Here is a 27,836-nt window from a genome sequence, read left to right on the forward strand (position 1 = left end):
CTTGAAATTACTCTCCTGCATGGTAATTGTCCAGATCTTTCTTCCTTTTCTCCTTTTGGTAGAATTAATTCTTTTCTTCAATTGGTAAAGCTGCTAACCAAGGCTTCAGGAAACTAGAGATACATACAGAAGCTTAAGGATCTATTTGGGGAATTTGGATCTTTTCTCACAAATTACTTAGGGGAATTGTGATTTAGCTCTGAGGTCAGGGGCCCAAGTTCCTAGTACTATCTTCTGTATGCTCCCTAAGTAACAAGCCTCCAAGTCCAAATCCCAGGCTGTAGTGTTGGTGCATGAGGTTATATTCTGGAGATGACTGCGGCAAGAAGGCCAGAAGAGCTTGAGGTTAACCACACAGTCAGGCCACTCAGAATGGGAAGATCCTGTCACAGGCACAAATGGGAGCGGGGGATGGGGGTAGGGTGTAAATTGAAAATGTACAGACTAGTCAGAATAGGGAGACCCCAGCAGTGCTGAGTGGAGAGGTATGGCCTGAACTGGCTGAGATCCAGCAGCTGCCACTGGCTAAGGAGCAGGTGATCAGTACCTGGAGTTTCTTCTAGCCAGGAGGCCAGGCTAATTTCACCTCCCTCAGAGAGTCTTAGCTCTTGAACAGAAGAAAATCATATCAAACAAAATTGGATTTACCTTGAAGATAAGATACAATAGCAGAGAGAAACTAAGGATACAAAGGATAAAACAAAGGGGAAGTCCTGGGCTCCTCACCACACCCTACAAATGAGACCACAGTCCTTCAGCCTGGGTTTACACAGATCTCTAAACTCTCCCACCTTAGAGTGGGCAGACCCTGTTCTTCAGTATTCTTGAAATATGACTTATTCCTAAGCTCCCTCCAGAATCCCCAGTAGACATCTCTATTCTTTACCTCCCCTTCTATGAGGCCACAGTGCTACAGAGAGGCTGGGGCTACATGGAAACCACGTGTAAACCCTCAAGGCACAATTCTTTTTCCTGAACCTACCACCTCCTACTCCTCTCTTTCTCGGTTTTATCCCAAAGCAATCTGGGCTCCTATTTTGTAGGCCCAGGCCCTAGGTTAGTAGTAACATAAAGCAGATGTCAGGAACACAAGAGCCACACAAAATACACACAATGGCGGGAGACAAGAATACAGAGATGGAACACAATATGCTCAAGACTAATGCCCTTTATGAGTAGGCTTGGGAACTGGGAACCACAGCATTGTTCCACAAGCAAATTAGTCGTCCACTCCAACAAAAGGACTGGTGAAAAAAATAGGAAGGTCAAAATTATATAAGCGGAGGAATTGGGGGAAAAAAGAGAAAAGAAAGGGGGATGATATAGGATATACTACTCTCTTCCTAAGGGAAACCAGTATCATGTTTGTACAAAGCCTGGCAGTCATGTGATGGGAAAGGAAGAGGCATAACTCGTTTTGGTGACAATGCTGAAAAAAAGAGACACAGTGGTGATGAAGGTGACCACAGAAATAAGACCTCGAGTTGCCCCAGGGATCGGGCAGCCAGGCTGTGGCTGAGGCTAAGGTCTGTCACAACAAGGGATGTACCCCAGAAGGGACAATTAGTGAGTGGTTCATTCAGAGACAGCAGGGTGTCAACACAGTGCAGGGAGAGGGAAGTCAGTGTCAGAACCTGGAGGTTAAGTGTCTGGTGGTGACATGGTGAGGAGGAATGACGTTGAGTCAGAAGCAAACGTACCGTTAGTCGGATGCTTTGCAAACGACACAGAAAATCGTTTTACGGCCGGGACAAACAAGAGCTCTGGGGAGAAAAGACATCACGGGGATTATACCCACCGCGGTCCCCGCCCTCTGCTCTGGAATTTGTTCACAACATACTCCTTACTGTTAGTAACAATCTGCTCCCACCCCCACCCTGTAGGTCCCTGTCTACTGTATTTCAATCTTTTCCTTTGGATAATCTCCTCTCAGGAATCCGTGTGTCATCTCTACCACAATAAGGCCCCACAAACAGCCCTAACCTCACCACCACATCCTCTTTTTGGTCATTCAGAAATAAAAACCTTTGTAGAAACTCTCATCCCTTCCCCCGATCTCTTCCCAGATTGTTTTTCCTGCCTTGGCTAAACAACTTCCCCGTCCCTGACCTCCTAGATTTTCAAGGTACCACTGCATTCTTCCTGACCATGGGTCGCCCTTTTTGGTCCTTACCCCTACAGGCCAGAATCCAGGAAAGAATACAAAGGTGGAGTAAACTGATGCGGCAGGGCTGTATGTGGGAGATTATGAAGGGATAAGCATAACTAAGTAGTACTCGTATGGCGAGAGGGAATGCGAATGGAGGGGTGGTGGGGGTCCTGGTTCTTTCTCCCCTCGATAACTGATGCAGGAAACTTGTCATAAGGCCAGTGTCAGTGCCATTTAAGCATGAATTGCTCTTGAGCTGTGTCTTTGCTGGCGGACGCACGAAGAAAAGTGTTGCCCCCCCCAAACCCACCCACATACCATCTCGGTGCTTCAGACTGGCGGGTGGTAGCTTTTTGCCTTGGCTGCGGGCGTAGTCCTGAAGATTCGGGGCGCTGGAGGAGCCACCCAGCACTGTGGTGCTGAACAGCCCTGTGCACTGTGAGCCTGCAAGGCCGGGAGTGTGTTAGTAGCCACACAAAGCTGCAATTACCGCACAGAAGTACACACGACTTCACATGACAACATCAGGACACACATACACATAATCATTCAGAGCAACCACCCAGAGGCAACCTCACACAACCACAGGCAGCTATCACTATGGTCCACAGCCACTCTGGGCAAGCAGTGAGGAGTCTCCCGAAAGTCTGCTTGGCGGATACAAGAGGCCACTACGAATACACGGTTAGTCATATTAGGGGAGTCAAAGAGCTACTCAGAGGGATAAACTGTGCTCTCTAGGTGGCTCCCAGGAATGTTTGAAGAACAGGTGGACTCCTCTTGCTCTCCCTAGACATAATTCAGTGCTCCTTATGCTCGAAATAGGGTTAGAAGAACCCAGAGATCAAGTCCCTTATATGTGTGAAAGGAAAGAACTTTGATTGGAACTAGAGACCAAGTTTCGAGTAGTCAACTCAAATATCAAGTTCTCATAAGTTCCAATTCCCCTGTTTTTCATCCAATATTCCCTCCCTTCTGTTCTCCTTTAGCCTTTTTACCTTTCCCAAGAAAGTATGAGACTCACTAAATTTTTAAAGCTGGCATGGATTTAAAGATTGTTCAGTTCAACCTCTTGATTTTAGAGATGAGGAAACTGAGATTCAAAAAGGATGTCATTTGCTCAAGGTCATACAGTTTGTTCAGAGCTAAGCTGGACTAGAATCCAAGTCTCCTAATTCTTAGGATCAACTGTGTTGTTAGAAAGGAAATAATTTTTTTCACTGGGAAGAAACAGCATTGTTTCTGAAGTGAAAATAGACACAGATTGAAAGGCATGTGAGGGCTCAGGTGATTTATGTAGGACATGCCTACTAACCGCTGAGCACCCTACTCAGGAAAACCTGATGAGCAGAAAAACAGCAAAAATCACATGTTTTTTCTGCTCTTGAAAGTTTGCTGTCTTGTAAGTCCTATGCTCAATGCCAGATGCTCACAATGTAGGTTCAAAGAAAGCAAAGAGACCTCTTGCCAATAAGAGGAGTAGATAAAACTAGAAAAACCCCTGAAGCAAGTAAATCAAGTGAGTCATGTCTCAAATCAAGAGTAGGGTTGGGCCCCTCCATGGTCCCCTCTCCTACCTACTACAGCCCACAAAGAGAAAACGGGCAGGAGGAAACAAGATTAACATCGCAGTTTGTGGGATCTTCTCCTCCACGTCTAGATCCATCTTAGCCAAGACCCCAGGTTCGGTGTGGGAATTTGACATTCGTATGGGAAATGGACAGAGGGAGAGGAGGTCAGTTTCCTTTGAGCCCATAGAGAACGGATTTGCTCTCAGGGGCCCCAACACTTCGGGGTCATCACAGATATCAACAATTTCAGATGGCTAGTAACTTCTACCCTGGAACCGAGCACCATTCCTGTATGTGCCATCTCCTACATTCATGTGCCAACCACCTCCAGGACAGAGCTCAAGAGAGAGACAAAGATTGCCAAATGTCTGCTCTTCTTCAGAGAAGCTGAAACTGGCTGGCTCTAGCCCAGACCACCCCCAGGCTTTGTTCTACATTCACTTCCTCCACTGGGGGATTTTTCTGGTGTAGTCCTGCCAGTGCTGTACTGCTCAATGTTGGACCGTCTCAGCGGGTAGTCTTTACCTGACCGCCACCATCTGTCCACCACACTCAGATCTCTGCCTTGTTCTTGACAGCACTGCCCCTTAACTGGGCCAGACATACCCATCCTCTTTCCCAGCCTACCTGAAACCCAGTCTTTTCTGGGACTTCTGGGGGAAAGAATTCCATAGCACAGATCTAGACACTAGTCATTTATTTTTCATGCACCAAACCATCTACCTCTTTCTAGGGCTCCAGAAGACAATCTACTCCCGTATAATTAGCCTGGAAAGCTCCCCCAAACCCTTCTTTCTCCTTGCTGGTCCAAATGCTGGCCGTTTGGGGGCCAGGAAATTAGGTGCCAAAGAGAAAAGTAACAGAAAAATGAAAGCAGCATAATGGGACAAGATAGAAAAAAACAGAGTCTAGACCCCACAACATGTGTCTAACTGCCAGGTCTGGGTACTGGCTCACGGGCACTGTCCAAAGATAGCCCCTCCCAAGGACCACTCCCCACTCCCGAAGAATACAATACCCTCTTAGGCTTGGTCCTTCCTGTAGTCTGTGTTCTTAGGAAAGGTTGAATGATGTTCTCCACCCCTCTCCAGGAATCAAAAAAATCAAGAGACATTCCCTCAAAGTCCTGAGAGAAGCCTCTGCCACTACACCAGTCTCAGATTTGTCCCTCAATTTTCAGGAAGGAAGGAAAAAAAATTACAGGATTAGGAGAGGATGAAGGGGAGGGCGTGGAGGTAGGAGGGGCCAGAGCAGGGATGTAATAAACACAGGTCTCAAAGGAAGACATAGCGCAAGTTTTCCAAATGAGGCACATGACCCCTGTGGAGGTGGGGGTTGGGGGAGGGGGCTCACAAGTACATCTGTTTATAGCTTTGTCTCTGATGACTCTGAACCGTCACTGTCTCTATGGACCCTTCATGTCTGGGCTAGACTGAAGGGACAGATAAGGAATAAGAAGTGAAGCCAGAAAAATGCCCTCAGTCAAAGAAATGGGGGTCAGTGTAGAAAACCAAAATACAAACACCATCCTGGAATGGAGACAATCATCTGGGGTCAAAGTTCACATCTGAATATGGTTTCTCCCACTACATTCTCCCCAGCCCCATCCAACAACTCCACCAACTAGATGACCCCAACCCCCATGACTACGGTTTCCCACAATAAAACTCTAAAGAACAGACAGACACCCCTTCCCAACAATGGTCAGAGATGCTGGAAAGCCATACCTAGGCCGCTCTGCTTCATCTCTGTCGGTGGCCGTGAAGATGAAAAGAGTCGGTACCCACCAGGCCTTGAGGAGGAAGTCTCAGAAAGCACCTGGGGAAAGAAGACTCTGTATGACCACTGAGACTCTTCAGTGGAGAAGTCTAAAACCCAGGTCCTGAATTCCTGCCCCTGTGAAACCAAGCAATGTCATAAAGTTTAAGAACCAGAGTACTTTTATGGGAAAGAAGAATACAAAGTCTAAGAATGCATTTTACAGAGGAAACTGCCCAGGGAACCCTTCTATACTAGAAAGTACTTCTGTTTCCAAGATGCCTGTCCCTGCAGCCCTCCAATCCCAAATCTGAGAAATCATTAGTCAACCATTCTCAGTTCTCAGCAGAGCACGGTTCCTTCATCTTTATATCCCTCCACAGAACTCAGAAAGCCAATCACAATAGCTCAGCCACAGTAAGAAGTAAAGCCCAGCCATGCCCACTCCTTTCCACAGGACAGTTGTGGTTACAGCAACCATACTTAGTTTCTTCCTTTAAAAAAAAAAAATTACTTATTCGGTTTCACTGCGTCTTAGTTGCATCATGCTAGGTCTTCAGTCTTCATTGCAGCATGTGGGATCTACTTCTGTGACCAGGGATTGAACTCTAGCCCCCTGCACTGGGAGCATGGAGTCTTAGCCACTGGACCATCAGAAGTCCCCATACTGAGTTTCTTATCTGAACCAGAAGCCCTTGCTTCCACTCCTAGAGACATGAAATGAATTTCCAAAAAGCCTACAAGGGCTCAGTCACACAACCCCCAACACACACCCTCCTCAGCAGCGTTCTGAGTCCCTAAGTCCCAGAAGGCAAAGACAAAGGCAATCAAGGAAGACGAAGTACATGGGGACACCTGTGTGCAGGGGGCCAGGTGCAAGGTGGACACAGCCCAGGACTGTAGGCTGATGGTGGGGGAAGTCCAGGGGAGGTCCCCTGACCTCTGGTGGTGCCCTCCCCTCAAGGGGATTAGGTCCAGGCTCCCGTGCACTGAATGTTCATGACCTGCAATCAGGCCGGGTGGAAAACCGGTCATGGCTCCTCACACCCCAAGCTCTCCAAAGCCCTAATGCCCACTGGGTAGAGGCAGTTGTAGGGCCGGAGAGGATGATCACCTAGGGCACGGCTGCAAAGGTCACAGGTTTTTAAATTCTAAACCAGTCCAAACACATAAGAAAAGAAGGCATGGAGAGAAGGGTCGTAGTTTATAAGAATAAGACTACTGATGCCTATATTTATAAAATAAGGAGAGGAACTATTAATATGAAAAGGCTGCGTGAACAAGCAACAGAGAGAAGATTTTCTTGCAAAGCTGAGGAGCATATCTTGGGCAACCATCGGCCTGCAGAGCCATGGTACAAGCAGTACCAGTAACTGAGAGATAGAAATCTGATGACAAGAGAAAGCTTCCTGTAAGCCTGAAAGAAAGAAATCAATTTCATCAAGTTGGGAAGATAATACACTGGGAGCTCTGCTTTGCCTATGTCTCTTGACTGCTTAAATCAGAAGAAAAGGGGGTCCAGCACAACAGTGCCAGAGAGGCTGATGTGAATGGAGAAGACACTGGATATGGAGGAGAAGTCTATTACTGGACAATTACATGTCATTCTGTCCACGTGGTCTACCCACATGAGTAGGCAGGGTTCTAATGTACTGTAGATACTAAGCTAACTTATATCTTAAGGAGTGAATGATACATACCCCATCTAAAGAAACTCTGAGTATTCATGACCTCAAATCCACCTTAACGTAATCAGGAAGAAAAAGATGAGTCTAGAACAGAGGCTGTAGTTTGTCTTCTCCAAAATCTGAACCATGAACCTTTGGCTGAACCTACGTAAGCTAATCATAGATTCTTCTGACATACTTCTAAATGGAAAGACCAGTTCCTCTAAGACAGAGAACTGGTACCAAACCAAGTGAACAGATTCATCTGTCAAAGCAGGACCCACACCAATCATGGTCCTGAGACAGGGCTAAATCATGGGGTCAATGAATGTCAATGAGCCAAAGAAGGAAAGGATCTCTCCAGGAAGAAAAGACCAGAATTCTGGTTTATACCCCAGGATAAAATGTAAGATTTACAAAAATCCTTTCTTCTAGGCTAGAACCAGGGCTAGACACAAACTCCAAGCACAGCAGAACACAGGCCCACGTTGATAAACCGCATCCGAACAAAGGGGAGACAGACAGACCTCCAGACTTGATTCCCTTTCTGGAATCAGAGTATAGATAACTCTAAAGGGGTTAAATGAAAGTGCCATTTTTAGTAAAGTGATATTTACTACTATTAGAACCATAATATTTACCCAAGACAACAAGAAGATAGAGAGGGCTTGGCCTTTAATGAACTGTATTGTCCTCATTGCCGACTGTTTACTGAGCATCTATATGATGAGTATTACTTGTATTCATATATTAGATGAAAAAAATTGAGGCTTGGCGAAGCTGCCTGTCCGAGGTCACACAGCATCTATCAAACGAGATTTAAGCCCAGAGTTCATGCTGTTTCTATTACATTCTCTTCATTTTCTTTTAAGTGAAGTCGCTCAGTCGTGTCCGACTCTTTGCGACCCCATGGATGGTAACCTACCAGGCTCTGCAGTCCATGGGATTATCCAGGCAAGAATACTGGAGTGGGCTGCCATTTCCTTCTCCAGGGGATCTTCCCAACCCAGGGATCGAACCCTGGTCTCCTGCATTGCAGACAGACGCTTTACCATCTGAGCCTTTTCAAATGCATCCAGAGTCCTCCTCCTCAATCTCATCTCTTGAAGCCCTTGTCTCTCAGATGGCCCTCACCAGCATCTCAGAAGGAGCCTCCAGCTTAAAGGAGCGTTATGGGGAGACCAGCTGTGAAAGTGACATTATGGGTTACATATACATCAGGGGCAGGAGGACTCTGCTTAAGGTCCCGAGAATTCCACTGAAGGGATTCAGAGATTCACATATATTGTCCTATGAGCATGTCTACCACTTCCTTCTCCCAGGCCCCTCCCATTACCTCCATGGAGCCGGCTTTGCGGTTACGAATGAGGGGTGATCTCTTTGGGAGGCCGGGGCCCTCAGAGGGCAGGGGCGAGGTCTGCAATCCTCGGTCTGGCTCATCTGATGCCTTCCCAGGGCACAGGTCCTCCACGCTGCCTTGGTCTGCTTTCCTCTCCTCATTCTACCCAACAGCAGGCACAGAAGGGAGAGGTGTTAATGGCCTCCAGCCTCCTACTCCAGTCTCTCCAATCCTTTCAACTTCCCTGTACTGTTTCTGAGTTTCCCACCACTTGGTTCCTAAATCCTCCTTTCCCAAATCCCAGCGCTCTGACCCACCTCAGAAGAGGCTGGACGGAATCCACAGCCAGTCGGGGCACTGCCTTCTTCCTCGACGCCTTTCACTCCAGGGCTGAAGTGCAATTCCACGTGGAACCGCTCCTCCGACAAGGGATCCTACGGGGCATCACCAGAGGAAGGGGAAGTTGGCGAAGCTGAGTATGGTGGTGGAAGACCAGGCAGGGATGATGGAGAAACTCAAGAGGTCACATCCTCCCAGGGAGGGCTGAGGTTTCAGCATCTCACCCTCCTCTACAGTAGCAGCTCCCCACAGTCTAGTCTCATGGGATCCTCAGGTCCTCACGTGACTTTCCAACTTCCAGTTCTACAATGGAAGTAGAACGGGGAACCCCCCCAACCATCTCCTGCAGGAATTCAGCTTTGCTAAAGTACCCACAGCAGCACATTTAAAGGTATCTTTGGGGAGCCAGATGAAGAAGGTATATGTGTAACAGTATTTGAGAGGAGAAACATTATTTTTCTCATTATAACACCATTCAAATTCCATGCCCTCCCTAATGTCAGAGCTCTGTTCTCTGGTATCTCTCTGACTTAGCATCAACCCAGATCATGTCTTTCATTCTAGGGGGAACCTCCTGGACATGCTCTGCGTGCTGCACTTAGATACCACACATAACTGGATTCCACAGATTCTAAGGATAAGAAAGTTTTCCCCTAAAAGGGGTTGGAGGAGAAAGAAGGGGCCCTCTCCTCGTCCTGCCCTTTTAGCTCCTCACCTGGGTGTTGTCCTCATAGAGCATGATGACAATCTGGGTCATATAGTTGAGCTCTGAGATGGCACTGAGATAAGCCAAAGCTCGCTGCCACTGTGTATCCTTGGTTTCCTGCCAAATGCGAGAAGAGGTGGGCCAGTGCCCAAGGATGAGGGCGTCAGCAAATAGGCAGGGAGACATGGAGACTAGAGGAAGCTTGCAGTGAAAAGAAGAACGAGGAGGAGAGTAAAAGAACACTGGGACAGGAAGCTCATGGGCTGAGGGAAGAAGGAAGATCCTTACATCCAGAAGTCCCCCATAGCGGAAGACACTCAGTAGGGAGTGCACATGGCTTTCACTGGTAAAGTAGAGACGGGTTCGAACGTGGCGGCCTGGAGAGAGCACCCCTCGGGAGTACCTGAGACAACAGCCAGGTCACTCACACTGTCAGCCCATTGTCCTCCCGGCCCACCACAAACTCCCTCCTCCTGCCTCAAAGCCTCTCTCCTTTCCATCCCAGAACCCCCTTCCATTCTTGGTTCCCCAAGCAGTCCCGGCCTGGCTTCCCCCAGAGTTCCCTGACACGACCCCTCCCTCCATCCAGCATGCCGCCCAGCCCTCCCTCACAGGGGATGCAGCTTGTTGACAGACTCATCCTCATGGGTTCTCTGCAGGTCAAGCAGTATCTTCCGCAACAGTGGGAGACAGAAGCCCACGGCAATTTCCAGTTTCTCCTCCCGGCTGATCCCGTATTCCTAGGGGCCACAGGCCAGGAATAAGCACCTCGACAAATCTTTTTCCTCTCGCCTCATACTCCCAGGCCCAAGGTCATGCTTGTCTTCAACTCAGATCTTGGGTTTCTTCCCAGTTCGCCACATTCTTCCTCCCTAGGCTTCTCCCCAGTTAGCCTCTTCAGCTTCCTCAGAGCCGGGATTGTAACTCAACTAATTCCTTCTCTAGCTTCCTTCCCCTGGTTCCCATAGCATGCTTCATTTCTGCCTTTTCTCTCCTTTCTGCCCAGTGCCCCTGGCCCTAGACTCGATCCCTTCCGTGAGACACACCTGGGGAATGACCACATCGGCCAACGCCTTAGAGAGACGGAGCAGCTCTGCCGTGCCTTGAAGTCCCAGACTCCCATTGTGCTGTACATCATACTTGACACAGTCGTAGATGTCAGGGATCTTACTGATGTCATAGCGCCCACTCTTCTGCCGGAAGTCACGCTCCAGCTTGCTCCAACGCTGCAGCATCAGCTCTAGTGTCTCGCTGTGGTAGAGCTGTAGGTCTGGAAGGCAGACAGACAGTCAGAGAGAACCAGAGGCTTTAACCGAAGGCCCTGGCACATCTGAAGCAGAGCCAGAGAGATGAGGATGACTTGTCTCAGACACGTAGGAGAGGGCACGCAGTGGCCTGAGAACCCATCCACACCCAAAACCCTGAAAAGAAGACAGTAGTGTTCGAACCCACCTACAGACTTGGGGTCCTGCATCCGTTCCCGGATCTGGTGAGTGAGGTTTTCAATCAGGTCAAATACCTGATCACAGACCTTCACAGGATTCTGGATAACAGCCATGGAGCTGAGGAGGGAAGTGCTTCCAGTGGGAGCCAGCTGTGGAGAACGGAGAGATGGAGAGCAAGACAGACTCAGTGCCAACTGCCCAGGCTCCTTGTGTGCTCCATCACGGAGACTGCCAGCAAACTGGCTCTGTCTGTCGGCTCGCTCCCACAACCATTCTCAGGCTTCTGGGAACACTAGCAGTTCCAATGAGGGGACTGGCCTAGCACAAGGCTACCTGAGAATGGGTCCTCTTAAAAGTTTTGAAGTCCAGAGGAAATAAAACAGATCTAGGTCTTCTTGGGGGGTCTAAAATACTCAAGAGAAAATGCTGGGGAATAAAGATTCAACCCAAATCCCCACAGAATGTTTTCATGAGTGGATAATAGAAATGACATTATGTTATTCCTCTAAACAAGATGCTAGCTTGAACCTAGAGCAGAGGTGCCACCTCAGAACTAAGTCCAACTCAAGCATGTAGGATGGTCCCAGTCAGTGAAGAACGGGGTGGGGGAGAGGACAGGTTCCATTCTTGCTGGCCAAGGGTAGCAAGGGAAAAAGGAAAAGATGCCTTAGCATTTTTTGATTTGACATTGAGCAATGACTTGGAAAATAAGGTAGTAAGGTCCTGGCCCTTTATCGAGGCCTTCTCAGAGAAGAACACAGAAAATGCTATTCTCTAGAATAGACCCTAAGCATCTGGGCAACTTTAAGAAAGACCCTAAGCAAGACCAGTTGAGCCCAGAATGGTGAGTGAGAAGATAAAAATGGTTTTTGTCTTAAGTTACTGAGTTTGGGGTGGTTTTTAATACAGCAGTAGACAAACTGAAAAATTCTTTTATTGAAAATCCTTGGGATCAGCTGTGTTTTGGAACTGAGAATTTTTTGGACTTTATGAAGTTAATACAGAGCATATGTGCCCTGAGACAGCAGGGCCTAGGGCATAACCAAACACTGTTCTATTTCTGTAGCAAAATGTATATGACTATTTTACACAGGTGAGGTGAGGTGAGGTGAAGTCGCTCAGTTGTGTCCGACTCTTTGCGACCCCGTGGACTGTAACCTACTAGGCTTCTCCGTCCATGGGATTCTCCAGGCAAGAATACCGGAGTGGATTGCCATTTCCTTCTCCAGGGGATCTTCCCGACCCAGGGATCAAACCCGGGTCTCCCACACTGGAGGCGGACGCTTTAACCTCTGAGCCAGAAATAATCCTATTTTAGGGATTAGAAAGAGTCTTATCATGTTGGGTTTTACTGCCAAAGGAATCTCTTCGTTTTTATTTCCTTTAGGCTGTGCTGGGTCTCTGTTGCTGGGCTTTCTCTAGTTGTAGCGAGTGGGGTCTACTCTCTGGCTGTGATGCACGGGCTTCTCACTGCAGTGGCTTCTACTGTTTCAGAGCACAGGTTCGAGGGCATGCAGGCTTTAACAGCCGCGGCACTCAGGCTCAGGAGTTGCGGTTCCCTGACTCTCGAGCACGGGCTCAGGAGTAGTGACACATGGATTTAGCAGCTCTGAGGCTTATGGGATCTTCCTGGATCAGAGACTGAATCTGTGTCCCCTGCATTGGCAGGTGGATTCTTAACCACTGGACCACCAGGCTTCCCTGCCAAATGAATCTCGGTGGCAAGGTTATAAAAATCTTTTTTGACTTTCAAAATTCTAGATGACAGATTGTGGACCCATACTTACCTCAAAGGGTGGGTAAGGATTAAATGGCTGAATGTATGGAAAGCATGTGAAACAGTGCCTGGCACATCGTTAAGTACCATTACTGATTGCTATTATTTAAAATTCTAGGAATTTGGGAGTGGGGTGTATCGGGCACAAAGATAGGGACAGCCTGACCTGATCGTAATCCTCAGGGCCAAAGGGCGCATCCTGCTGCAGAATGTGATGTAGCCGAGCCTTCACACGGTGCTGGCAGCTGCTCAGGGAATCCCCATCGCTGTCCAAGAGCCCGTTCATGTTGGCGCTCTTCACCATTTGTACCAAAATGGGTGTCAACTCCCCTTCTAGAGCCAGAAGGCCCTGGAGGGAAAGCACGAAGTCTGTCAAGTTCTCCTTCTACTCCACTTGCCCTAGGCTTCGACGGTCCCAGAGATCAAATGAGAGCTGGCTTGGGGGAGCTGGGGTGCAGATCAAGGAGCCCACCCCATTAATTATTCTCAGTAGCATAGGATGTAGTCATACACAAGCAGAAACTCCTCTGAGTTGGCACACAAATCCTCTGAAATTTCCTGACTAGTTCTCCAAACTCTGCTTCTCTACCTAATGGAAGCTGGGACTGTGGGAGAACCAGAGTGAGCACCTTAGCAAAGGCTGCGGCAGTCATCTGGACACGGCCCTCATCAGAGGCGTAAATCTTGAGATCGTGGCGGAAAGTGCTATGGAGACGAAGCAGCCCACAGCCGGGAAAGCCAGCATAGTCACCTGGGGCCAAAGGGGAAGACCAGAAATGGACGGCTATACACATCCAAGAATGCTCATTCCCCCTTTAACCTCCCCAACATCTCTGTCCCTTTGTTTCCTCAACTTACTCTCTAATCATCTTATCTCAGCCCTGCTATGTATCGACACCTCCCCGCCATGCCCCCAGACACTCACCCTGTCCTCCAGGGTACATGCAGCGGAAAGCTCGCCCCAGCTCCTCAGCCTGAACACGGCCAGCCGGGGTCAGTTCTCCACCCCACTTCAGTACCAGCAAGAGGGATGGGGCCAGAGCCTCCCGCTGTGTATCTGCAGGAATAAGAGGGAGTAAACAGGTCTAGACCTAAGGAAAACAGTGTGTGCTTAGTCGCTCATTGGTGTCTGACTCTTGCAACCCCATGCGCTGCAGCCCACTAGGCTCCTCCGTCCATGGGATTTCCCAGGCAAGAATACTGGAGTGGGCTCCCATTTCCTCCTCCAGGGGATCTTCCCAACCCAGGGATCGAACCGGCATCTCCTGCATTGCAGGCAGATTCTTTACTGTTGAGAAAGTGGGGAAGCACAAGGAAAACAGTGGGGACATCTAAATGTTAAGACTTCTGAGGAGCCCAGAAAGGTAATTTGGGAGAGAGGTCATCTAAGGGTTCAAGAATAAAAGATGTGAGTGGTAAAGGAAAGAAGTGTTATGTCTCACCTTGCCCCTCATTAGAAGCTTTTACTCCATGAGGGTAGTAAGTCAGCTGCACCTTCCGGTTGATGCCTGAGAAGTGACCGTACCTGCAGGATAAACTCACAGTTTGCTTTTTACCCCAGCACCCAATTCTTATGGCTATTGACACCCTTTTTCCTATTCCCTTTCTCACATCTCCAGCACGGATTTTAACTGCTCCAATTTCCCTGTCTTCTCCTCGATCTCACCACCTGGTTCTTTCTCCAGTTCAGCCAATAGCAGCCGTGTGATGTCCAGCACCTCCTGGAGGAAATAATAGTGTGTCCACGCAGGAGGCCAAGTCCTGGCTGGCTAGGCTTTCATCCTGGCCTCTGTCTTTTCATAGCACTGCTCCTGCCAGCCAGATTCATCATCTTACCTGTAGCTGCTCTGGCCGCTTCAGTTTTAATTTCCCTGTCTTGTAGCCACCATGTTTTTCGAATAGACTAAAAAATCTGAAGAAAGGAGGAGAAGCTTCAGTATGGGTTGAGAAAGGCAAAAACCTCTGGGAGATGCCCCTCCCCATTTCCCTCACAAAAACGTATTTGTCTAGATTAGAACACTCGGCTTTTTACCTTGGGTGTGTCACCTCCATCTTCATCTTCTGCTTGGGTGTACGATCCCCATGACGAATGATTGCGATGACACAACGAAGTTCCATCCTAAGATAGGGAATCCTGTTAGAGCCACTTCCTCATCCCACCCCACACCGCCACCCATTTCATCCTACTCGCCATGTGGAAGAACACAGGAAAGACTATCTGAGATGAGGAATACAGGTAGGCTCCACCGGTCAGACGGCACAGGGGCAGGAAGTGACCACTGGTCTAAGATATCTTAAGTGGTTACTCCAGATTTTTAACTTTTACTTTTGCTCACATAGTGCCGGAAGTGGTAGGGACAATGGGAATGTCCTCAGCCTCCATGGGGATGGACCACGGGATCTGGAACTGTGGGGCAAGCTCCCGCATTATGGTGTTCCTAGAAGGAGAAACATGAAGAACCCACATGAACATGAATGAACCAGAACTACCCACCTGAATGAAGTTCAAAAAAACTAACGATATGTTAATATAAAGTCCAAAGACATGCAAAACAATCCCTGTATTTGTAATAAAGACTGTGTTTACCTCTGGGTGGGAGGGGAGGGGATGTTATTAGTAAGGGTTATGTAGGGGCTTCAGTTCTATGTGCTTGCTTTTTTTTTTTTGGTTGTACCACACAGCTTGTAAGATTTTAGTTCTGTGACCAGGTATTGAACCTGGCCCCTCCACAGTGAAAGCACCAAGTCCTAACCCCTGGGCTGCCAGGGAATTCCCTCAACTATATTCTTAATATTTTATTTCTTAAGCTCAATGGTGAATATACCAATACTCACCATAGCCATCATTCCTTAAACATTTTTGAATGTTTTACATACTAAAAAGTCAAGTTGAAAGACAGTGTTATGGTATGATCACATTTAGTACAATAAATAGTCTGTTTATATACAGAAGAAAAAGACATATTGTTATGTCTAAAACAGTTAACAGTAATTCCCTCTGGGGAGAGCCATGTTGGGAAGGCAAGAGAGTTGAGGAGCCCTTTCTCTACTTTTCTTTTTCACTTTTAAATCATTTTTACAGCATTTAAAGTACAGGAAGACCTCAGGGACATTGAGAGTTCAGTTCTAGACCACTGCAATATAGTGAATATCTCTATAAAGTGAGTCACAGGAGTTTTCTTGTTTGGCAGTACATATGAAAGTTACCATAGTCTAATAAGTGTGCAATAGTGTTACGTCTAAAAAGACAATATACATACCTTAATTAAAATATACTTTACTGCTAAAAGTGCTAACCATTATCTGAGGCTTCAGCAAGTTCTAATCTTTTTGCAACAGTAACATCAAAGATCACTGATCACAGATCACTATGACAAGCATAATAACAATGAAAAAGCTGGAAATACTGTGAGAATTACCAAAATGTCACACAGAGACATGAAGTTAGGAAATGCTGTTGGAAAAATGGTGAAAACAGACTTGCTCAAAGGTTGCCACAAACCTTCAAAATGTAAAAAAACACAATACCTGCAAAGTTCAACAAAACAAGGTGTCTTTAAAGTAAAAACTTTGCTATTCTCCTCTTTAAGCCCATTTTCCCCAGCCCAGACCACTGTGTCCCTTACCCTAGAATCTTGGCACAATCATCATAGTATTTCATCGAATTCTTGACAAAACTGAAGCCATTGACATCACACACAAAGGAGTGACCATTGGCACGGAGGAGATCAAAACCACAAACTGTTTGCTGCAAGGGGAAGAAGGGAAGGTGAGAACAAGAGAGAAGGGAAGATGAGAACACGCTTCCTCCTCAGCTTCGCCCGCCAACCTCTCCCTCATGCCACAGCCCCTCCCCTGCACCCCTCCTGCTCCTGCACAACCTCCCTACCAAGGGGCCTCCCTTCACCTTAAAAGCTACGCAGACTTTCCTGGCCACCAGCTTTTCCATGGCGGTCAGCATGACTGGATATCGAATCTCTTTCCCCTCACTGTCTCGTTCAACCTTCCCATCCAAAGCTGGAGATTTTCTGGCTTCAGCATGGGCATAGTCTGGCCCCACTGTGTACACCTGCAGGTACATAGCATCACTGAGTATGCCCACAGCTCACCCTGTATATGAGAAGGCAATATGAACGTCATGTCTGTAGGCTAGTTTCCCAGTAAACAAAAACAAAACAAACAAATCCCCTGAGTATTAAGAACAAGAAGACTGACATTTTTTTTTTTTTCACTGAGATGGAACTTCAGTATCATTATGAAAGTTTCTCCATGGGACTCTAAAACTATCATCTAGTCCTTACTAAGAAATAACTTACCAACATTATTCCATTTTCCACATTACCCTTGCCCTCACTCTGACAGTGACAATACAAATACCTACTTCCCCAATCCTTATCTTCACCTGCATATGAAAGCCAATCCCACTCACACTTTATTTTCTATACCTGCTTCCCTACACTTCTACTTGCTTCACAAGCACCCCACCCCACTGAGACATTTATAACCTCTTAAATCCCCGTATCCACCATAACCTTGACATCTGTGCCATCTGTGGGCATAAACTCCTCATAGATGTATGAGCCTGTCTTTCGGACGCTGCTCTCTGGAGAGTAAACACTGCTTCGGCTGCCAATCTTCAGGAGAAAAAGGAAGGGGGAGAAGAAAAAAGGTTGTCTCTAACTTGTCCCCAAGTCTCCCAGCTTCCCTTCCCACAACTTCATTCTTGCTTGTCTACTTCTCTGCCTCCCCAGATGTCTCCCACACCTTACGGAAGAGGCGCTGGCTTCCTCCTCCAGCTGAGCTGGGGTAGTAGATGTAAACGTTGTGGTCCTCTGCACTCACAGGCTTCTCCACAAAGGGCTTGGGAAAGATGGCTCCATTTACCTCCACCTGGTCTTCACCCTCTATCAGGTTGCACTCTGAAAGGTAGGTGTGTGGTCATTCCTAGGGCCCAAGAATGCTTCCAACTCCCAACTTCTCTGAGTTTTAATCTCCATCACCCTCAAATTTCTATGACCATACTTTAATAATAGATATGGTAACTAACATCTATATAAGAGGTCTCAGATTCTATCCAAAGACCCATGGCTCTAGCTCTACCCATAGTCCAGTAACCAACGCCTCACAGAGACAGGCAGCACATAGCTGTCTAGAGAATGGAGAACTGGGCTCAGTCACAGAAAGAGGGGCAGGGCAGGAGTGGACGAGGCCAGGTACTCACCCTCAGGCCGGGCAGGGTCACGGTTGAGCACAGCGTATCGAGGCAGGTCAATACCCTCCTCCTGCAGGATCCGGTACACCTCCCTCCTGTTACCCCCGAATAAATTAGCTGGGAGAGGTGGGGGCAGGTGACGAGGGGAGAGGCTAGGGATTTTATTCACACAGGAATTGGGAGACACCGGTGTACAGAACTCAAGAGGGTCTGGTACAACAATTCGGCATGTCTGTTTGACTCTGCCCCTCCCAGAGTGGGTTCTCTAAAACAGGCGTGATCTCGGGGCCACCCATACCCCCAGTCAACAGAAAGCTGTACCTATCCTGGATGTAATACTGCATAGCCAGGTCATTGATAAGAAAAGGGTTTCGAAGCTTGGAGTAAGCAACAGCTTTGTCCAGGGGAAAGCCTGGGATGGAGAGAGGAAATAGAGAGGTGAAAGAAAGAAAGAAAGAAAGAAACAGTGAGAAAACAGCAAGAGAAACAGAAACGTGTTAAAGCTATTCATTGCCACTGAGCTCCACAACCCGTCCAACCCAGCACTCATCCTCCTGCCCAACCTCGCAAGTCTGGAAAATTCATCAGGAAAAAAGCCAAACAGAAACTACTTGTAGGGTCCTTCCAGAGACTGATTCTGTCAGAGATCCGAAGAACCTTAGAGCTGTCCTGAGGTTTGAATATGGGCTTTAAACTAACCCCAGCAACTTCTCCAAGATGTAGGAAAAGCAAATCCCTTTGCACTGTTCTCTAGCATCGGGAAGAGAGGACGACTTATTTGTCTTATTTGACAGTGAGAGCCTTATTTCCCAGTCCAGCATTCCCAACACCACTCCTTCCCATTTTTCTTCACAGACACCAACCTTTGGAGTGGAAGGAGATGAGGCAGTGGCAGGATGGCCAGTTTTCCACAGGTTCATTGAGGATCACGTCTTCTCCCAGGATGATAACAGTCAGGTAGTCAAACCTGCAGAGTCGCTCTAGGATCTGGGTCATTGGCTTGGACTTGGATTTCTTGGTCATAGCACAGATGCCAACAATGATCTGAGGTTCAGGAGGCTACCAGGAGGAAGTGCCGTCAGGAACTTCTCACCTGAACCACCTTTATCAGGGAACAGTGCCTCATCATCTCCTTAGGGCAGAGTTTCTTGTCAGGACTTTGGACTTGGGGGTTCAGGCTGTCTCCTAACTCAGGCCTAGACTGGGGTTCCTGCAGGGACTCCTCCTGCCACAGTGGGATATGTGTACTCAGGCAGAAGAGTCAGAGAAGCAATAATCATGAGCCAACAGGAGGCGGGCACAAGCAGAGGGCCTTTAAGGAGAGGCAGTCTAACCAGTCTTCACCGCCCTTCCCTTGCATCAAGAGGGCCTGTTTGTGACCGGGAGTCTAAGCCTTTGGGAAGACTGGGAGGAGGTGTCTCAATCCTATGGAATCTCCACTATGGCGGGGGTCCCAACACCAAGTGACATCATGTCCCCGTCTTACCACTTCATCCTCCTCATCCTCAAGGAGCTCGCTGTCACTCTCTTCCGGCCTCATGCCGAGTCCACGGGTGCCCAGCCCCTCATCTCCAGCTCCGAGGAAGAAGTGGGCTGTGGCACTCTCGCCCTCACTGGCCGGCAGTGACCACATCCCCGCCGGGGCACCCACTCATCCCGCCCTGAAATGGAGGGGATCCCCGTTAGCTCAGAACCCAAGTCCCACAGTAGTGGGTGGGGGTGGGGGGTGGGGGATGAGAAAATAAGAGGGAACTACAAGGGGAAACAGGAAACAAAGCTACAGTGATCAACAGGGAAGGAGGCACGTGGGCTGTGACTGGCAATGACTATAAAGACCCCCGAGAGAAAATCAAGGTTTCCCTTTTTCTCCCTGCTCACTCCACCCCCAACCATGAGCCTGGGATGAGAATTACTGGACTAACCCTTACCGCGCTGGCATGTCCCTGATTCTGCCAGCAGGAAAAATCATTAACTCCAGCAGCAAATGGGAAAGGCAGTTCTTCATGGAGGGCCACTGCTGATTCCTACCAGAAAAGAAGGCTAGAATGGCATTTCAACTTCGGATTCATTCGAAATCTTCCCAGCCTTCCTCTACCTCCCAACAGCAAAAAGCAGAGACATCGGTTTGCTGACAAAGATCAGTCAAATCAAAGCTATGGTTTTTCCAGGAGTCATATATGGATGTGAGAGTTGGACCATAAAGAAAGCTGAGCATCAAACAATTGATGCTTTTGAATTGTGGTGCTGGAGAAGACTCTTGGGAGTCCCTTGGACCGCAAGGAGATCAAAATAGTCAATCCTAAAGGAAATCAACATTCATTGGAAGGACTGATGCTAAAGCTGAAGCATGCTGAAACTAAGCTCCAATACCTTGGCTACCTGATGCGAAGAGCTGACTCGCTGGAAAAGACCCTGATGCTGGGAAAGACTGAGGGCAGGAGGAGAAGTAGGTAAAAGAGGATGAGATGGTTGCATGGCATCACCAACTCATTGGATATGAATTTGTGCAATCTCCGGGAGATAGTGAAGGACAGGGAAGCCTGGCATGCTTCAGTCCAGGGGGGTCACAAAGAGTTGGAAATGACTTAGCAACTGAACAACAACAACAGTTCAAGAGCAGAGGAATGAGAGAGCTCAGTTGCTTTTGCTCTTCACCTCTATCTTCTGATTGATTGATTGGGGGCACCATATGTTCTAAGCATTGTATAAGAACATTAAAATCCCTTTGCCCTGACTCTCCTTCATCTACTTACCTTAAAAGAAAAACACCCAATTCCAGAAAATCTGTTCAAGAAAAAAGGGCTAGTGCTAGCTGGGAAATTGAGGATACAGGCATCCCTACAACAGGCCCCAACCTATTCTCAAACTCAAATTTCAGTTTTCTCTCTGCTGTCACAGGGTACACAGACACAAGGCTGGTCTAGGCCAAGGTCCTTCATAACAGAAGTTACAATGAGGAAAAAAAAAACCTACCTAGAGCCATTATCAGTGAGAATATTTTTTTAAAATAATTTTATTTATCTGTTTTTGGCTGTGTTGGGTCTTCCTTGCTGAGAGGGCTTTTCTCCAGCTGCGCCAAGTGGGGGCTACTCTCTAGTTGCAGTTCAAGCTTCTCAATGCAGAGGCGTTTCTTGTCGTGGAGCATGGGCTCTACGGCGCAAGGGTTTCAGTAGCTGCAGCATATGGGCTCTGCAGGTGCAGCTCCTGGGCTCTAGAGCACAAGTTCAGTTGTGACGGGCGGGCTTTGTCGCTCCGTGGCATGCGGGATCTTCCCAGATCAGGGATCGAACCCATGTCTCCTGCATTGGCAGGCAGATTCTTTGCCACTGAGCTACCTGGGAAGCTCTGGTAATATCTTAAGAGTTAAAATTGAATTAGAACAACCTGGAAGTTCCACTTTTGTACACATATAGAAGTAGTGGTTCTTAACTAACTGTGATTATACTGTGCAAGAAACAATTGTCAGGAGACACTTTTGGTTATCTCAACTCGGCAGGTGCTATTGGCATCTACTGAGTAGAGGCCAAGGATGCTACCAAACATTCTAAAGGGCATAGCATATACCTCCACAACAAAGAATTGTCCAGTCCAAAATGTGAGTGGTGCCAAGGCTGAGAAACCCCCTGTAGAGAAATTTTCCCACGTAAGAAGACATGTGCAAGAATATTCATGACCTACTGTTGGTAAGGGTAAAATCTAAGAACAATTCAGATGTCACAAGTTAAAGAATGATAAATATAATGTAGTATATACAAATGGTTGACTAATAGCAATTATCAAAAATGAATCAGGGGCAGGGTTCTCTGGTGGTCTAGTGGTTAAGAATCCATCTGCCAAAGCAGGAGACTTGGGTTCAATCCCTAATCCAGGAAGATACCACGTGACTCAGAGCAGCTGAGCCTGTGGGCCACAACTATTGAGCCCATGCTCTAGAGTCTGGGAACCGCAACTACCGAGCCCATGGGCCACAACTGCGAAAGCCCGTGTGCCGTAGAACCCGTGCTTTGCAACAAGAGAAGCCATCATACTGCAACCAGAGACAAGCTCCCACTCTCCACAACTAGAGAAAAGAAAAGAAAAACCAGCAAAGAAAAACCCAGCCCTGCCTCCCCACAAAAAAAGAGAAAATTGGGGGATAAACTAGGAACTTTAAGATTAAGATATACACACTGCTGCTGCTTCCCTGCTAAGGTTGTGTCTGACTCTGTGTGACCCTATAGAAGGCAGCCCACCAGGCTCCGCCGTCCCTGGGATTCTCCAGGCAAGAACACTGGAGTGGGTTGCCATTTCCTTCTCCAATGCATGAAAGTGAAAAGTGAAGTCGCTCAGTCGTGTCCAACTCCTAGTGACCCCATGGACTGCAGCCTACCAGGCTCCTCTGTCCATGGGATTTTTCCAAACAAGAGTACTGGAGTGGGGTGCCATTGCCTTCTCCATACACACTACTATAAATTAAATAACTAAACAACAAGGACCAACTGCGTAGTACAGGGAACTATACTCAATATCTTGTAATAACCTATAATGAAGGGACTTTCCTGGTGGGTCAGTGCCTAAGACCCTGTGCTTACAATGCAAGTAGCCCAGGACTGATCCCTGGTCAGGGAACTAGATCCCACAACTAAAGATTCCGAGTGCTGCAACTAAGACCTGGTGCAGCCAAAAAACAAACAAATAAAAAAACCTATAATGGCAAAGAATCTGAAAAAAGTATACATATGTGTGTGTGTGTGTGTATATATATATATATATATATATATCTGGATCATTTTGCTGTACACCTGAAACACAACATTGTCAATGAACTATCCTTCAATTTTTTAAAAATGAATCAAAGCTATATAAAACATGAATAGCTTCCAAATTCAAAAGGCAGAAATATACATGAAGGACAATTTTACTTGTACAAATAAAAATGCTACAAATGTTTATGACTGCATACATAATTAGACACATCTGTTAGCACTAAATCGTGGGAATACAAGTACCTGTTATTCTTTTCTCCCAAAATGAAATTGAGTCATATCAGCAATTTTCTACATTCTGCAAAAGTTCTCAGAAATACTGACCAATGGATCTAATGAAAGCCACAAACTCCGTAAGTAAACAGAATGACTTATAGACTTGTACAGTAGTCTTCAATAACTCCTTTCTGTATTTTTATTTTAAATCCTTACACTTCAAGTGAACTCTGAAGCTTTGATTAGAAAGTCACAGCTAATCTTTATACAGATCCTGATCTTTCTAGTCTTCACCACCTGCTTTTTTCTGTTGTTCCACCACCAGACAATGCTCTCCTTAGACTTAACATTTCCAGTTGTGCACCGCTGGTCTTACACATACACACCCCTCCTGATTACAGGCTACTTCTTTGAATTCCGTTCTAGTGACCTGACCCAGTTTCCATGACTTGTGACATTCTCAAGGTCCCTGTACAGTTTAAGCAAGCCAAAGTTTGTGGCAGGCTTTATCCTTTCTCTGAAGCACAGCTTTTTCTATGTCTAAGATTCCTAACCCTTCACACTTCCTGCCACCAAGCCCTTCCTGGTTTGCTACTGAATGTACACTATCACATTCTTGAAATTCTATTTTAACTTTATAACAAGAGATGGTAATAGAATAGCAAAGGAAATTGTGTTCACAAATGTGGAGCTGAAGGAACATGAAAGGTCTAAATTCATAGTTAACAAAGCAAAAATAGAACCCTGACAGAAATAGCTATGAAATAAGCCAGGATTTATTTAGATGTACCTCTGGGAGAAGCTGGGCTTTAACTTGGTGTTCCAACAGCCAGGGCTGGTTTCCCTGCTCTTCTCCCCCTCCTCTCTCTTTCCTAATACTTTGTTGCAAAAGAAAACTTCAGACTCTGCAGTTGCCTAAAGGGCAAGTCTTACTAGGGCAAAGTGGAAGGAAGCAAGGGAGGGAGGGAGACAGTAGGTAAGGAGAGGGAGGGGCAGGGGTATAATCTCCTCAGGAACATCTATGTTAAACTGGATCTAGAGATGGGATGTGGTTTCCCTGGAGGCTCAGATGTTGAAGAATCTGCCTGCAACACAGAAGACCCAGGTTTTAAGAGAAGGGATAGAAGGGAGGGTGCTGTGCTATGCTTAGTTGCTTCTAAAACTCTTTGTGACCCTATGGACTGTAGCCTGCCAGGCTCCTCCATCCGTGGAATTCTCCAGGCAAGAATACTGGAGGGGATACCCTATCCCTTCTCCAGGGGAATCTTCCTGAGTTGCAGGCAGATTCTTTACCAGCTGAGCTACCAGGGAAGCCCAGAAGGGAGGGTAAGTAGTTTAGTCGCTAAGTCATGTCCAATTCTTTGTGACCCCATGGACTGTAGCCCGCCAGGCTCCTCTGTCCATGGGATTTCCCAGGCAAGAATACTGGAGTGGGTTGCCATTTCCTTCTGCAGGGGATCTTCCTGACCCAGGAATCAAACCCAGGTCTCCTGAATTGTGAGCAGATTCTTTACCGACTGAGGGAGGGTAAACTGTGTTAATTTCTTTCTCCCTTAGAATTTAGGGCTGCTTGCCTAGTCCTCTAATTTCTTTAACCACCATGCACTTGCTGTAGGGCCCGGTTAGTGGTGAAAGAGAAAGGTCAGTACAGAGTCCAGGCAGAAATATTTCCAACACAGTTAAAACTCCTCAGACCATCAACATTGTCTCCTTCAACAGTGGACCCCTTAGTTCCTACTTGATGCAGTGTTTTTTGTTGTTGTTTGGTTGTTTTTTTTGGATGTAGACTTGAATGATTCATACATACCCTTTTTCTGCCACCGATGAAATGTGTTGATCCCCTTGTTCTCCGTATCAGCTCCCTCATTTCGCTTTCTTTTCCCTACTTGCTAAAATGACTCTTCCTTGACTCCCTGAACTACCGCGCTCTCCTCCGTCACTGATCAACTGATCCAGTGAACAATCCGACTAACCCTCTCCCTCACTGTCTCCCCAGCCTTAGGTAGTGGTTCAGACCCCGATGAGTCACCGCTCTTGGTAACAAATTTACTTGGAACCCTCAGTGCTTTCCACCCCCCACCCCCACAGGCTGTCTGTGGGCCACTCTCCCCACGCGCCCTCCCTCCAGGCTCACCTCTCTCCAAAAACCCCCTTCCTCCAGCCGACTCTCCGGTTCGACTCCACTCCCACCTCGCCCCATGCGGACCTGCCCACTCTGACCCTCTCCCCTGCAGACGCCCTGGCTCGGCAGGACCCCTCTTCCTCACGCAGACCTCACGCGCCCATCTCTTCTGTCGCGGACCCCCCTCCTCTGCGCTCTCCTCACTCGGCTCCCTGTCCCGATTACCACCGCCCATCCTGACTCCTCTAGCCTTTGCCCGCCCCCGCCTTCCCCGCCTCACTCTCCCTTCGCTGACATTGAGGCCTCTGCGCTGCCTCCCTTCCCAGAGCGGCCCCCGGCCACTACCAACCAGGGCCCTCAGCACCAACGGAGCCCACTCCACCCAGCCCACCCCCTCAGATACCGCCCCCAGCCCCCAGCCACTCCCCCACCGCCCCGGGCCCTCACTCACCCGCCTCCCTGCGCTCGCGCAGCCGAACCTGCCGGCAGCGACACCTGACAGCGGCCCAATCAAAGCGCAACTTCTCTTCGGTGCCACCAATCAGCGGAGGGCGCGCACCGGCTGCGGAGTCAGGCTGCGTTGGCCGGCGCTTCTGCGCGGAGGCGGGTGGCCTCTAGTGGCCCTAGGGAGGAAGTGCAAGCTGACGTTCTTTCTCCGATTTCTAACTGCGTCGCCACCGTCCATATGCTTGGTCTAGACAGAGACTTTCCAGTGAGACAAAGTGGGGGGGTAGGGGGAGCGGGGAGAAGCAAGATGCAGAGAAAAAGGCAGTCTGTTGCCATTGCACCTCCTTGAGGACAAAACCAGGTCTTCTGTTTGTCTTGTAAAATAAAACGGGATATGATAGATGTAGTGGTGGTTGTTGTTCACGCCCAGTCGTGTCCAGTTCTTTGTGCCCCCACGGACTGCAGCATGCCAGGTCTCCCTGCCCCTCACCATCTCCTGGAGTTTGCCCAAGTTCATGTCCATTGCATCGGTGATGCCCTCCAGCCATCTCATTCTCTGACGCCCTCTTCTCCTTCTGCCTTCAGTTTTCCCCAACATCAGCGACTTTTTCAGTGAGTTGTCTGTTAGCATCAGATGACCAAACTACTGGAGCTTCAGCTTCAGCATCAGTCCTTCCAGTGAATATTTAGTGTTGATCTCCCTTAAGATTGACTGGTTTGCTCTCCTTACTGTCCAAGGGACTTTCAGGAGTCCTCCAGCACCACAGTTCAAAGGCATCAATTCTTTGGTGTTCTGCCTTCTTTATGGTCCAGCTGTCACAATCGTATGTGACCACTGGGAAGACCATAGCCTTAACTATACGGACTTTTGTCAGCAAAGGAATGTCTCTGATTTTCAACACACTAGGGATCCAATAAATGTACATTGCAAATATTAACAGAAGAGTGAAAGTGGTTCTGGAGACAGAAACAGAAACAAATCAGAAATTTGAGAGATGGACGAGAGACTTACTTATGAAGGAGACAATAAAATGGACAGACTTGGAAGTCTGAACAAGTCAACTCCTATCTCCACACATTGCTTGCTCTCTTGCCTTTGGTAGCTGTACAGTCTTGGACAAGTCACTGGATTTCCCTCAGCCTCTCTTTTCTCACTTGTGAGAGAGTAGGACTGGAAACTCTAACTCACAGGGTACTGATTATATGAAAGCCTTTTGCATGTGTTTGTATTGTTATCTTTGCATCCTCACTCAGGTTTCCCTGGTCAAGACAATTCCAAGTTCCTTTACAAAGCAAGTTTGTGTGCTGAAAGCTCTGTGAGGCCAAACTGAAAGGCCAGAGATTGGAACAGAGAAAGGTTTATTGCTGCTGCTGCTGCTGCTGCTAAGTCGCTTCAGTCATGTCCGACTCTGTGCAACCCCATAGACGGCAGCTCACCAGGCTCCCCCATCCCTGGGATTCTCCAGGCAAGAATACTGGAGTGGGTTGCCATTTCCTTCTCCAATGCATGAAAGTGAAAAGTCAAAGTGAAGTCGCTCAGTCGTGTCCGACTCTTAGCGACCCCATGGACTGCAGCCTACCAGGCTCCTCCGTCCATGGGATTTTCCAGGCAAGAGTACTGGAGTGGGGTGCCATTGCCTTCTCCAAGGTTTATTGCAAGGCCAAGCAAAGAGAACAGGTGACATGTGCCCCCAAACCCCAAACGCTTCGAAGGTTTTTTTGGGGAAAAGGTTTTATAGGCAAAATTCCAGGTGAGGGCTGCAGGCATGTTACTTTCCTCTAATTGGTGTGGTGAGGTAATAGGGCAGTGCTCCAGGAATCTGTTATTCAGCCTGAAGTTACCATCTTCCACCTAGGGGCGGGGTTGGGAGGTGGCTTGTGTGTGTACTCGGTCACTCAGTTGTGTCCAATTCTTTGCAACCCCATGGACTGTAGCCCACCAGGCTGCTCTGTCCATGGGATTTTCCTGGCACGAATACTGGAGTGGGTTGTCATTTCCTTTTCCAGGAGATCTTCCCAACCAGGGAAGATCAAACCCATGTCTCCAGCATTGGCAGGCAGATTCATTGAGTCCAGTGTAATCAACTTGCCAAGAGGTAACTGGCAAGGGAGGAGGCTTTGTTCCTGTAGAACTAAGCATATTGTTATGTATATTCCTTAAGGAGGAACCAGGATCCTACTTTAACTGCACTATAGTTTATATATATATAATTTTAAAAAATTTATTTGGCTGTGCTGGGTCATCGTTGCTATGTGGCTTTTTCTCTAGTTGTGGCCAGCAGAGGTTACTCTCTAGTTGCAGTGTGCAGGCTTCTCATTGTAGTGGCCTCTCTTGTGGGGTCA

At 47.7% G+C, this 27,836-nt stretch overlaps 1 protein-coding gene across 40 annotated transcripts in view; it reads right to left on the minus strand.

Annotated features, from left to right (window-relative positions):
• PPIP5K1 (diphosphoinositol pentakisphosphate kinase 1) overlaps positions 1–25,530 on the minus strand; it is a 40,010-nt gene extending 14,480 nt beyond the window's left edge. For 4 of the 40 annotated variants that reach the window (XM_060401868.1, XM_042235360.2, XM_042235356.2 and 1 more), the window contains exons 1-28: positions 25,498–25,530; positions 19,892–19,987; positions 19,450–19,624; positions 18,827–19,022; positions 18,285–18,375; positions 17,973–18,058; positions 17,516–17,670; positions 17,284–17,385; positions 16,659–16,820; positions 16,378–16,499; positions 15,088–15,189; positions 14,784–14,870; positions 14,588–14,663; positions 14,363–14,472; positions 14,194–14,276; positions 13,677–13,808; positions 13,381–13,502; positions 12,918–13,100; positions 10,982–11,123; positions 10,576–10,799; positions 10,142–10,269; positions 9,818–9,932; positions 9,539–9,646; positions 8,802–8,918; positions 8,482–8,646; positions 5,448–5,538; positions 2,468–2,593; positions 1,701–1,763 (exon numbers count right to left, since the gene is read on the minus strand). In XM_060401868.1, the coding sequence (XP_060257851.1) occupies positions 1,701–1,763; positions 2,468–2,593; positions 5,448–5,538; positions 8,482–8,646; positions 8,802–8,918; positions 9,539–9,646; positions 9,818–9,932; positions 10,142–10,269; positions 10,576–10,799; positions 10,982–11,123; positions 12,918–13,100; positions 13,381–13,502; positions 13,677–13,808; positions 14,194–14,276; positions 14,363–14,472; positions 14,588–14,663; positions 14,784–14,870; positions 15,088–15,189; positions 16,378–16,499; positions 16,659–16,820; positions 17,284–17,385; positions 17,516–17,670; positions 17,973–18,058; positions 18,285–18,375; positions 18,827–19,022; positions 19,450–19,596 (3,235 nt within the window). In that variant the 5' untranslated portion in view covers positions 19,597–19,624; positions 19,892–19,987; positions 25,498–25,530. Of the gene's footprint in view, positions 1–1,700; positions 1,764–2,467; positions 2,594–5,447; positions 5,539–8,481; positions 8,647–8,801; positions 8,919–9,538; positions 9,647–9,817; positions 9,933–10,141; positions 10,270–10,575; positions 10,800–10,981; positions 11,124–12,917; positions 13,101–13,380; positions 13,503–13,676; positions 13,809–14,193; positions 14,277–14,362; positions 14,473–14,587; positions 14,664–14,783; positions 14,871–15,087; positions 15,190–16,377; positions 16,500–16,658; positions 16,862–17,283; positions 17,386–17,515; positions 17,671–17,972; positions 18,059–18,284; positions 18,376–18,826; positions 19,023–19,449; positions 19,625–19,885; positions 19,988–20,936; positions 21,175–23,714; positions 24,014–24,731 lie in introns of those variants that run through there. The other 36 variants (XM_060401871.1, XM_060401861.1, XM_042235355.2 and 33 more) reach the window with 21 other exon arrangements.
• Between the last annotated feature and the right edge of the window lie 2,306 nt (positions 25,531–27,836).

This window comes from Ovis aries, chromosome 18, assembly GCF_016772045.2.
Source record: "Ovis aries strain OAR_USU_Benz2616 breed Rambouillet chromosome 18, ARS-UI_Ramb_v3.0, whole genome shotgun sequence".
NCBI lineage: Eukaryota > Metazoa > Chordata > Mammalia > Artiodactyla > Bovidae > Ovis > Ovis aries.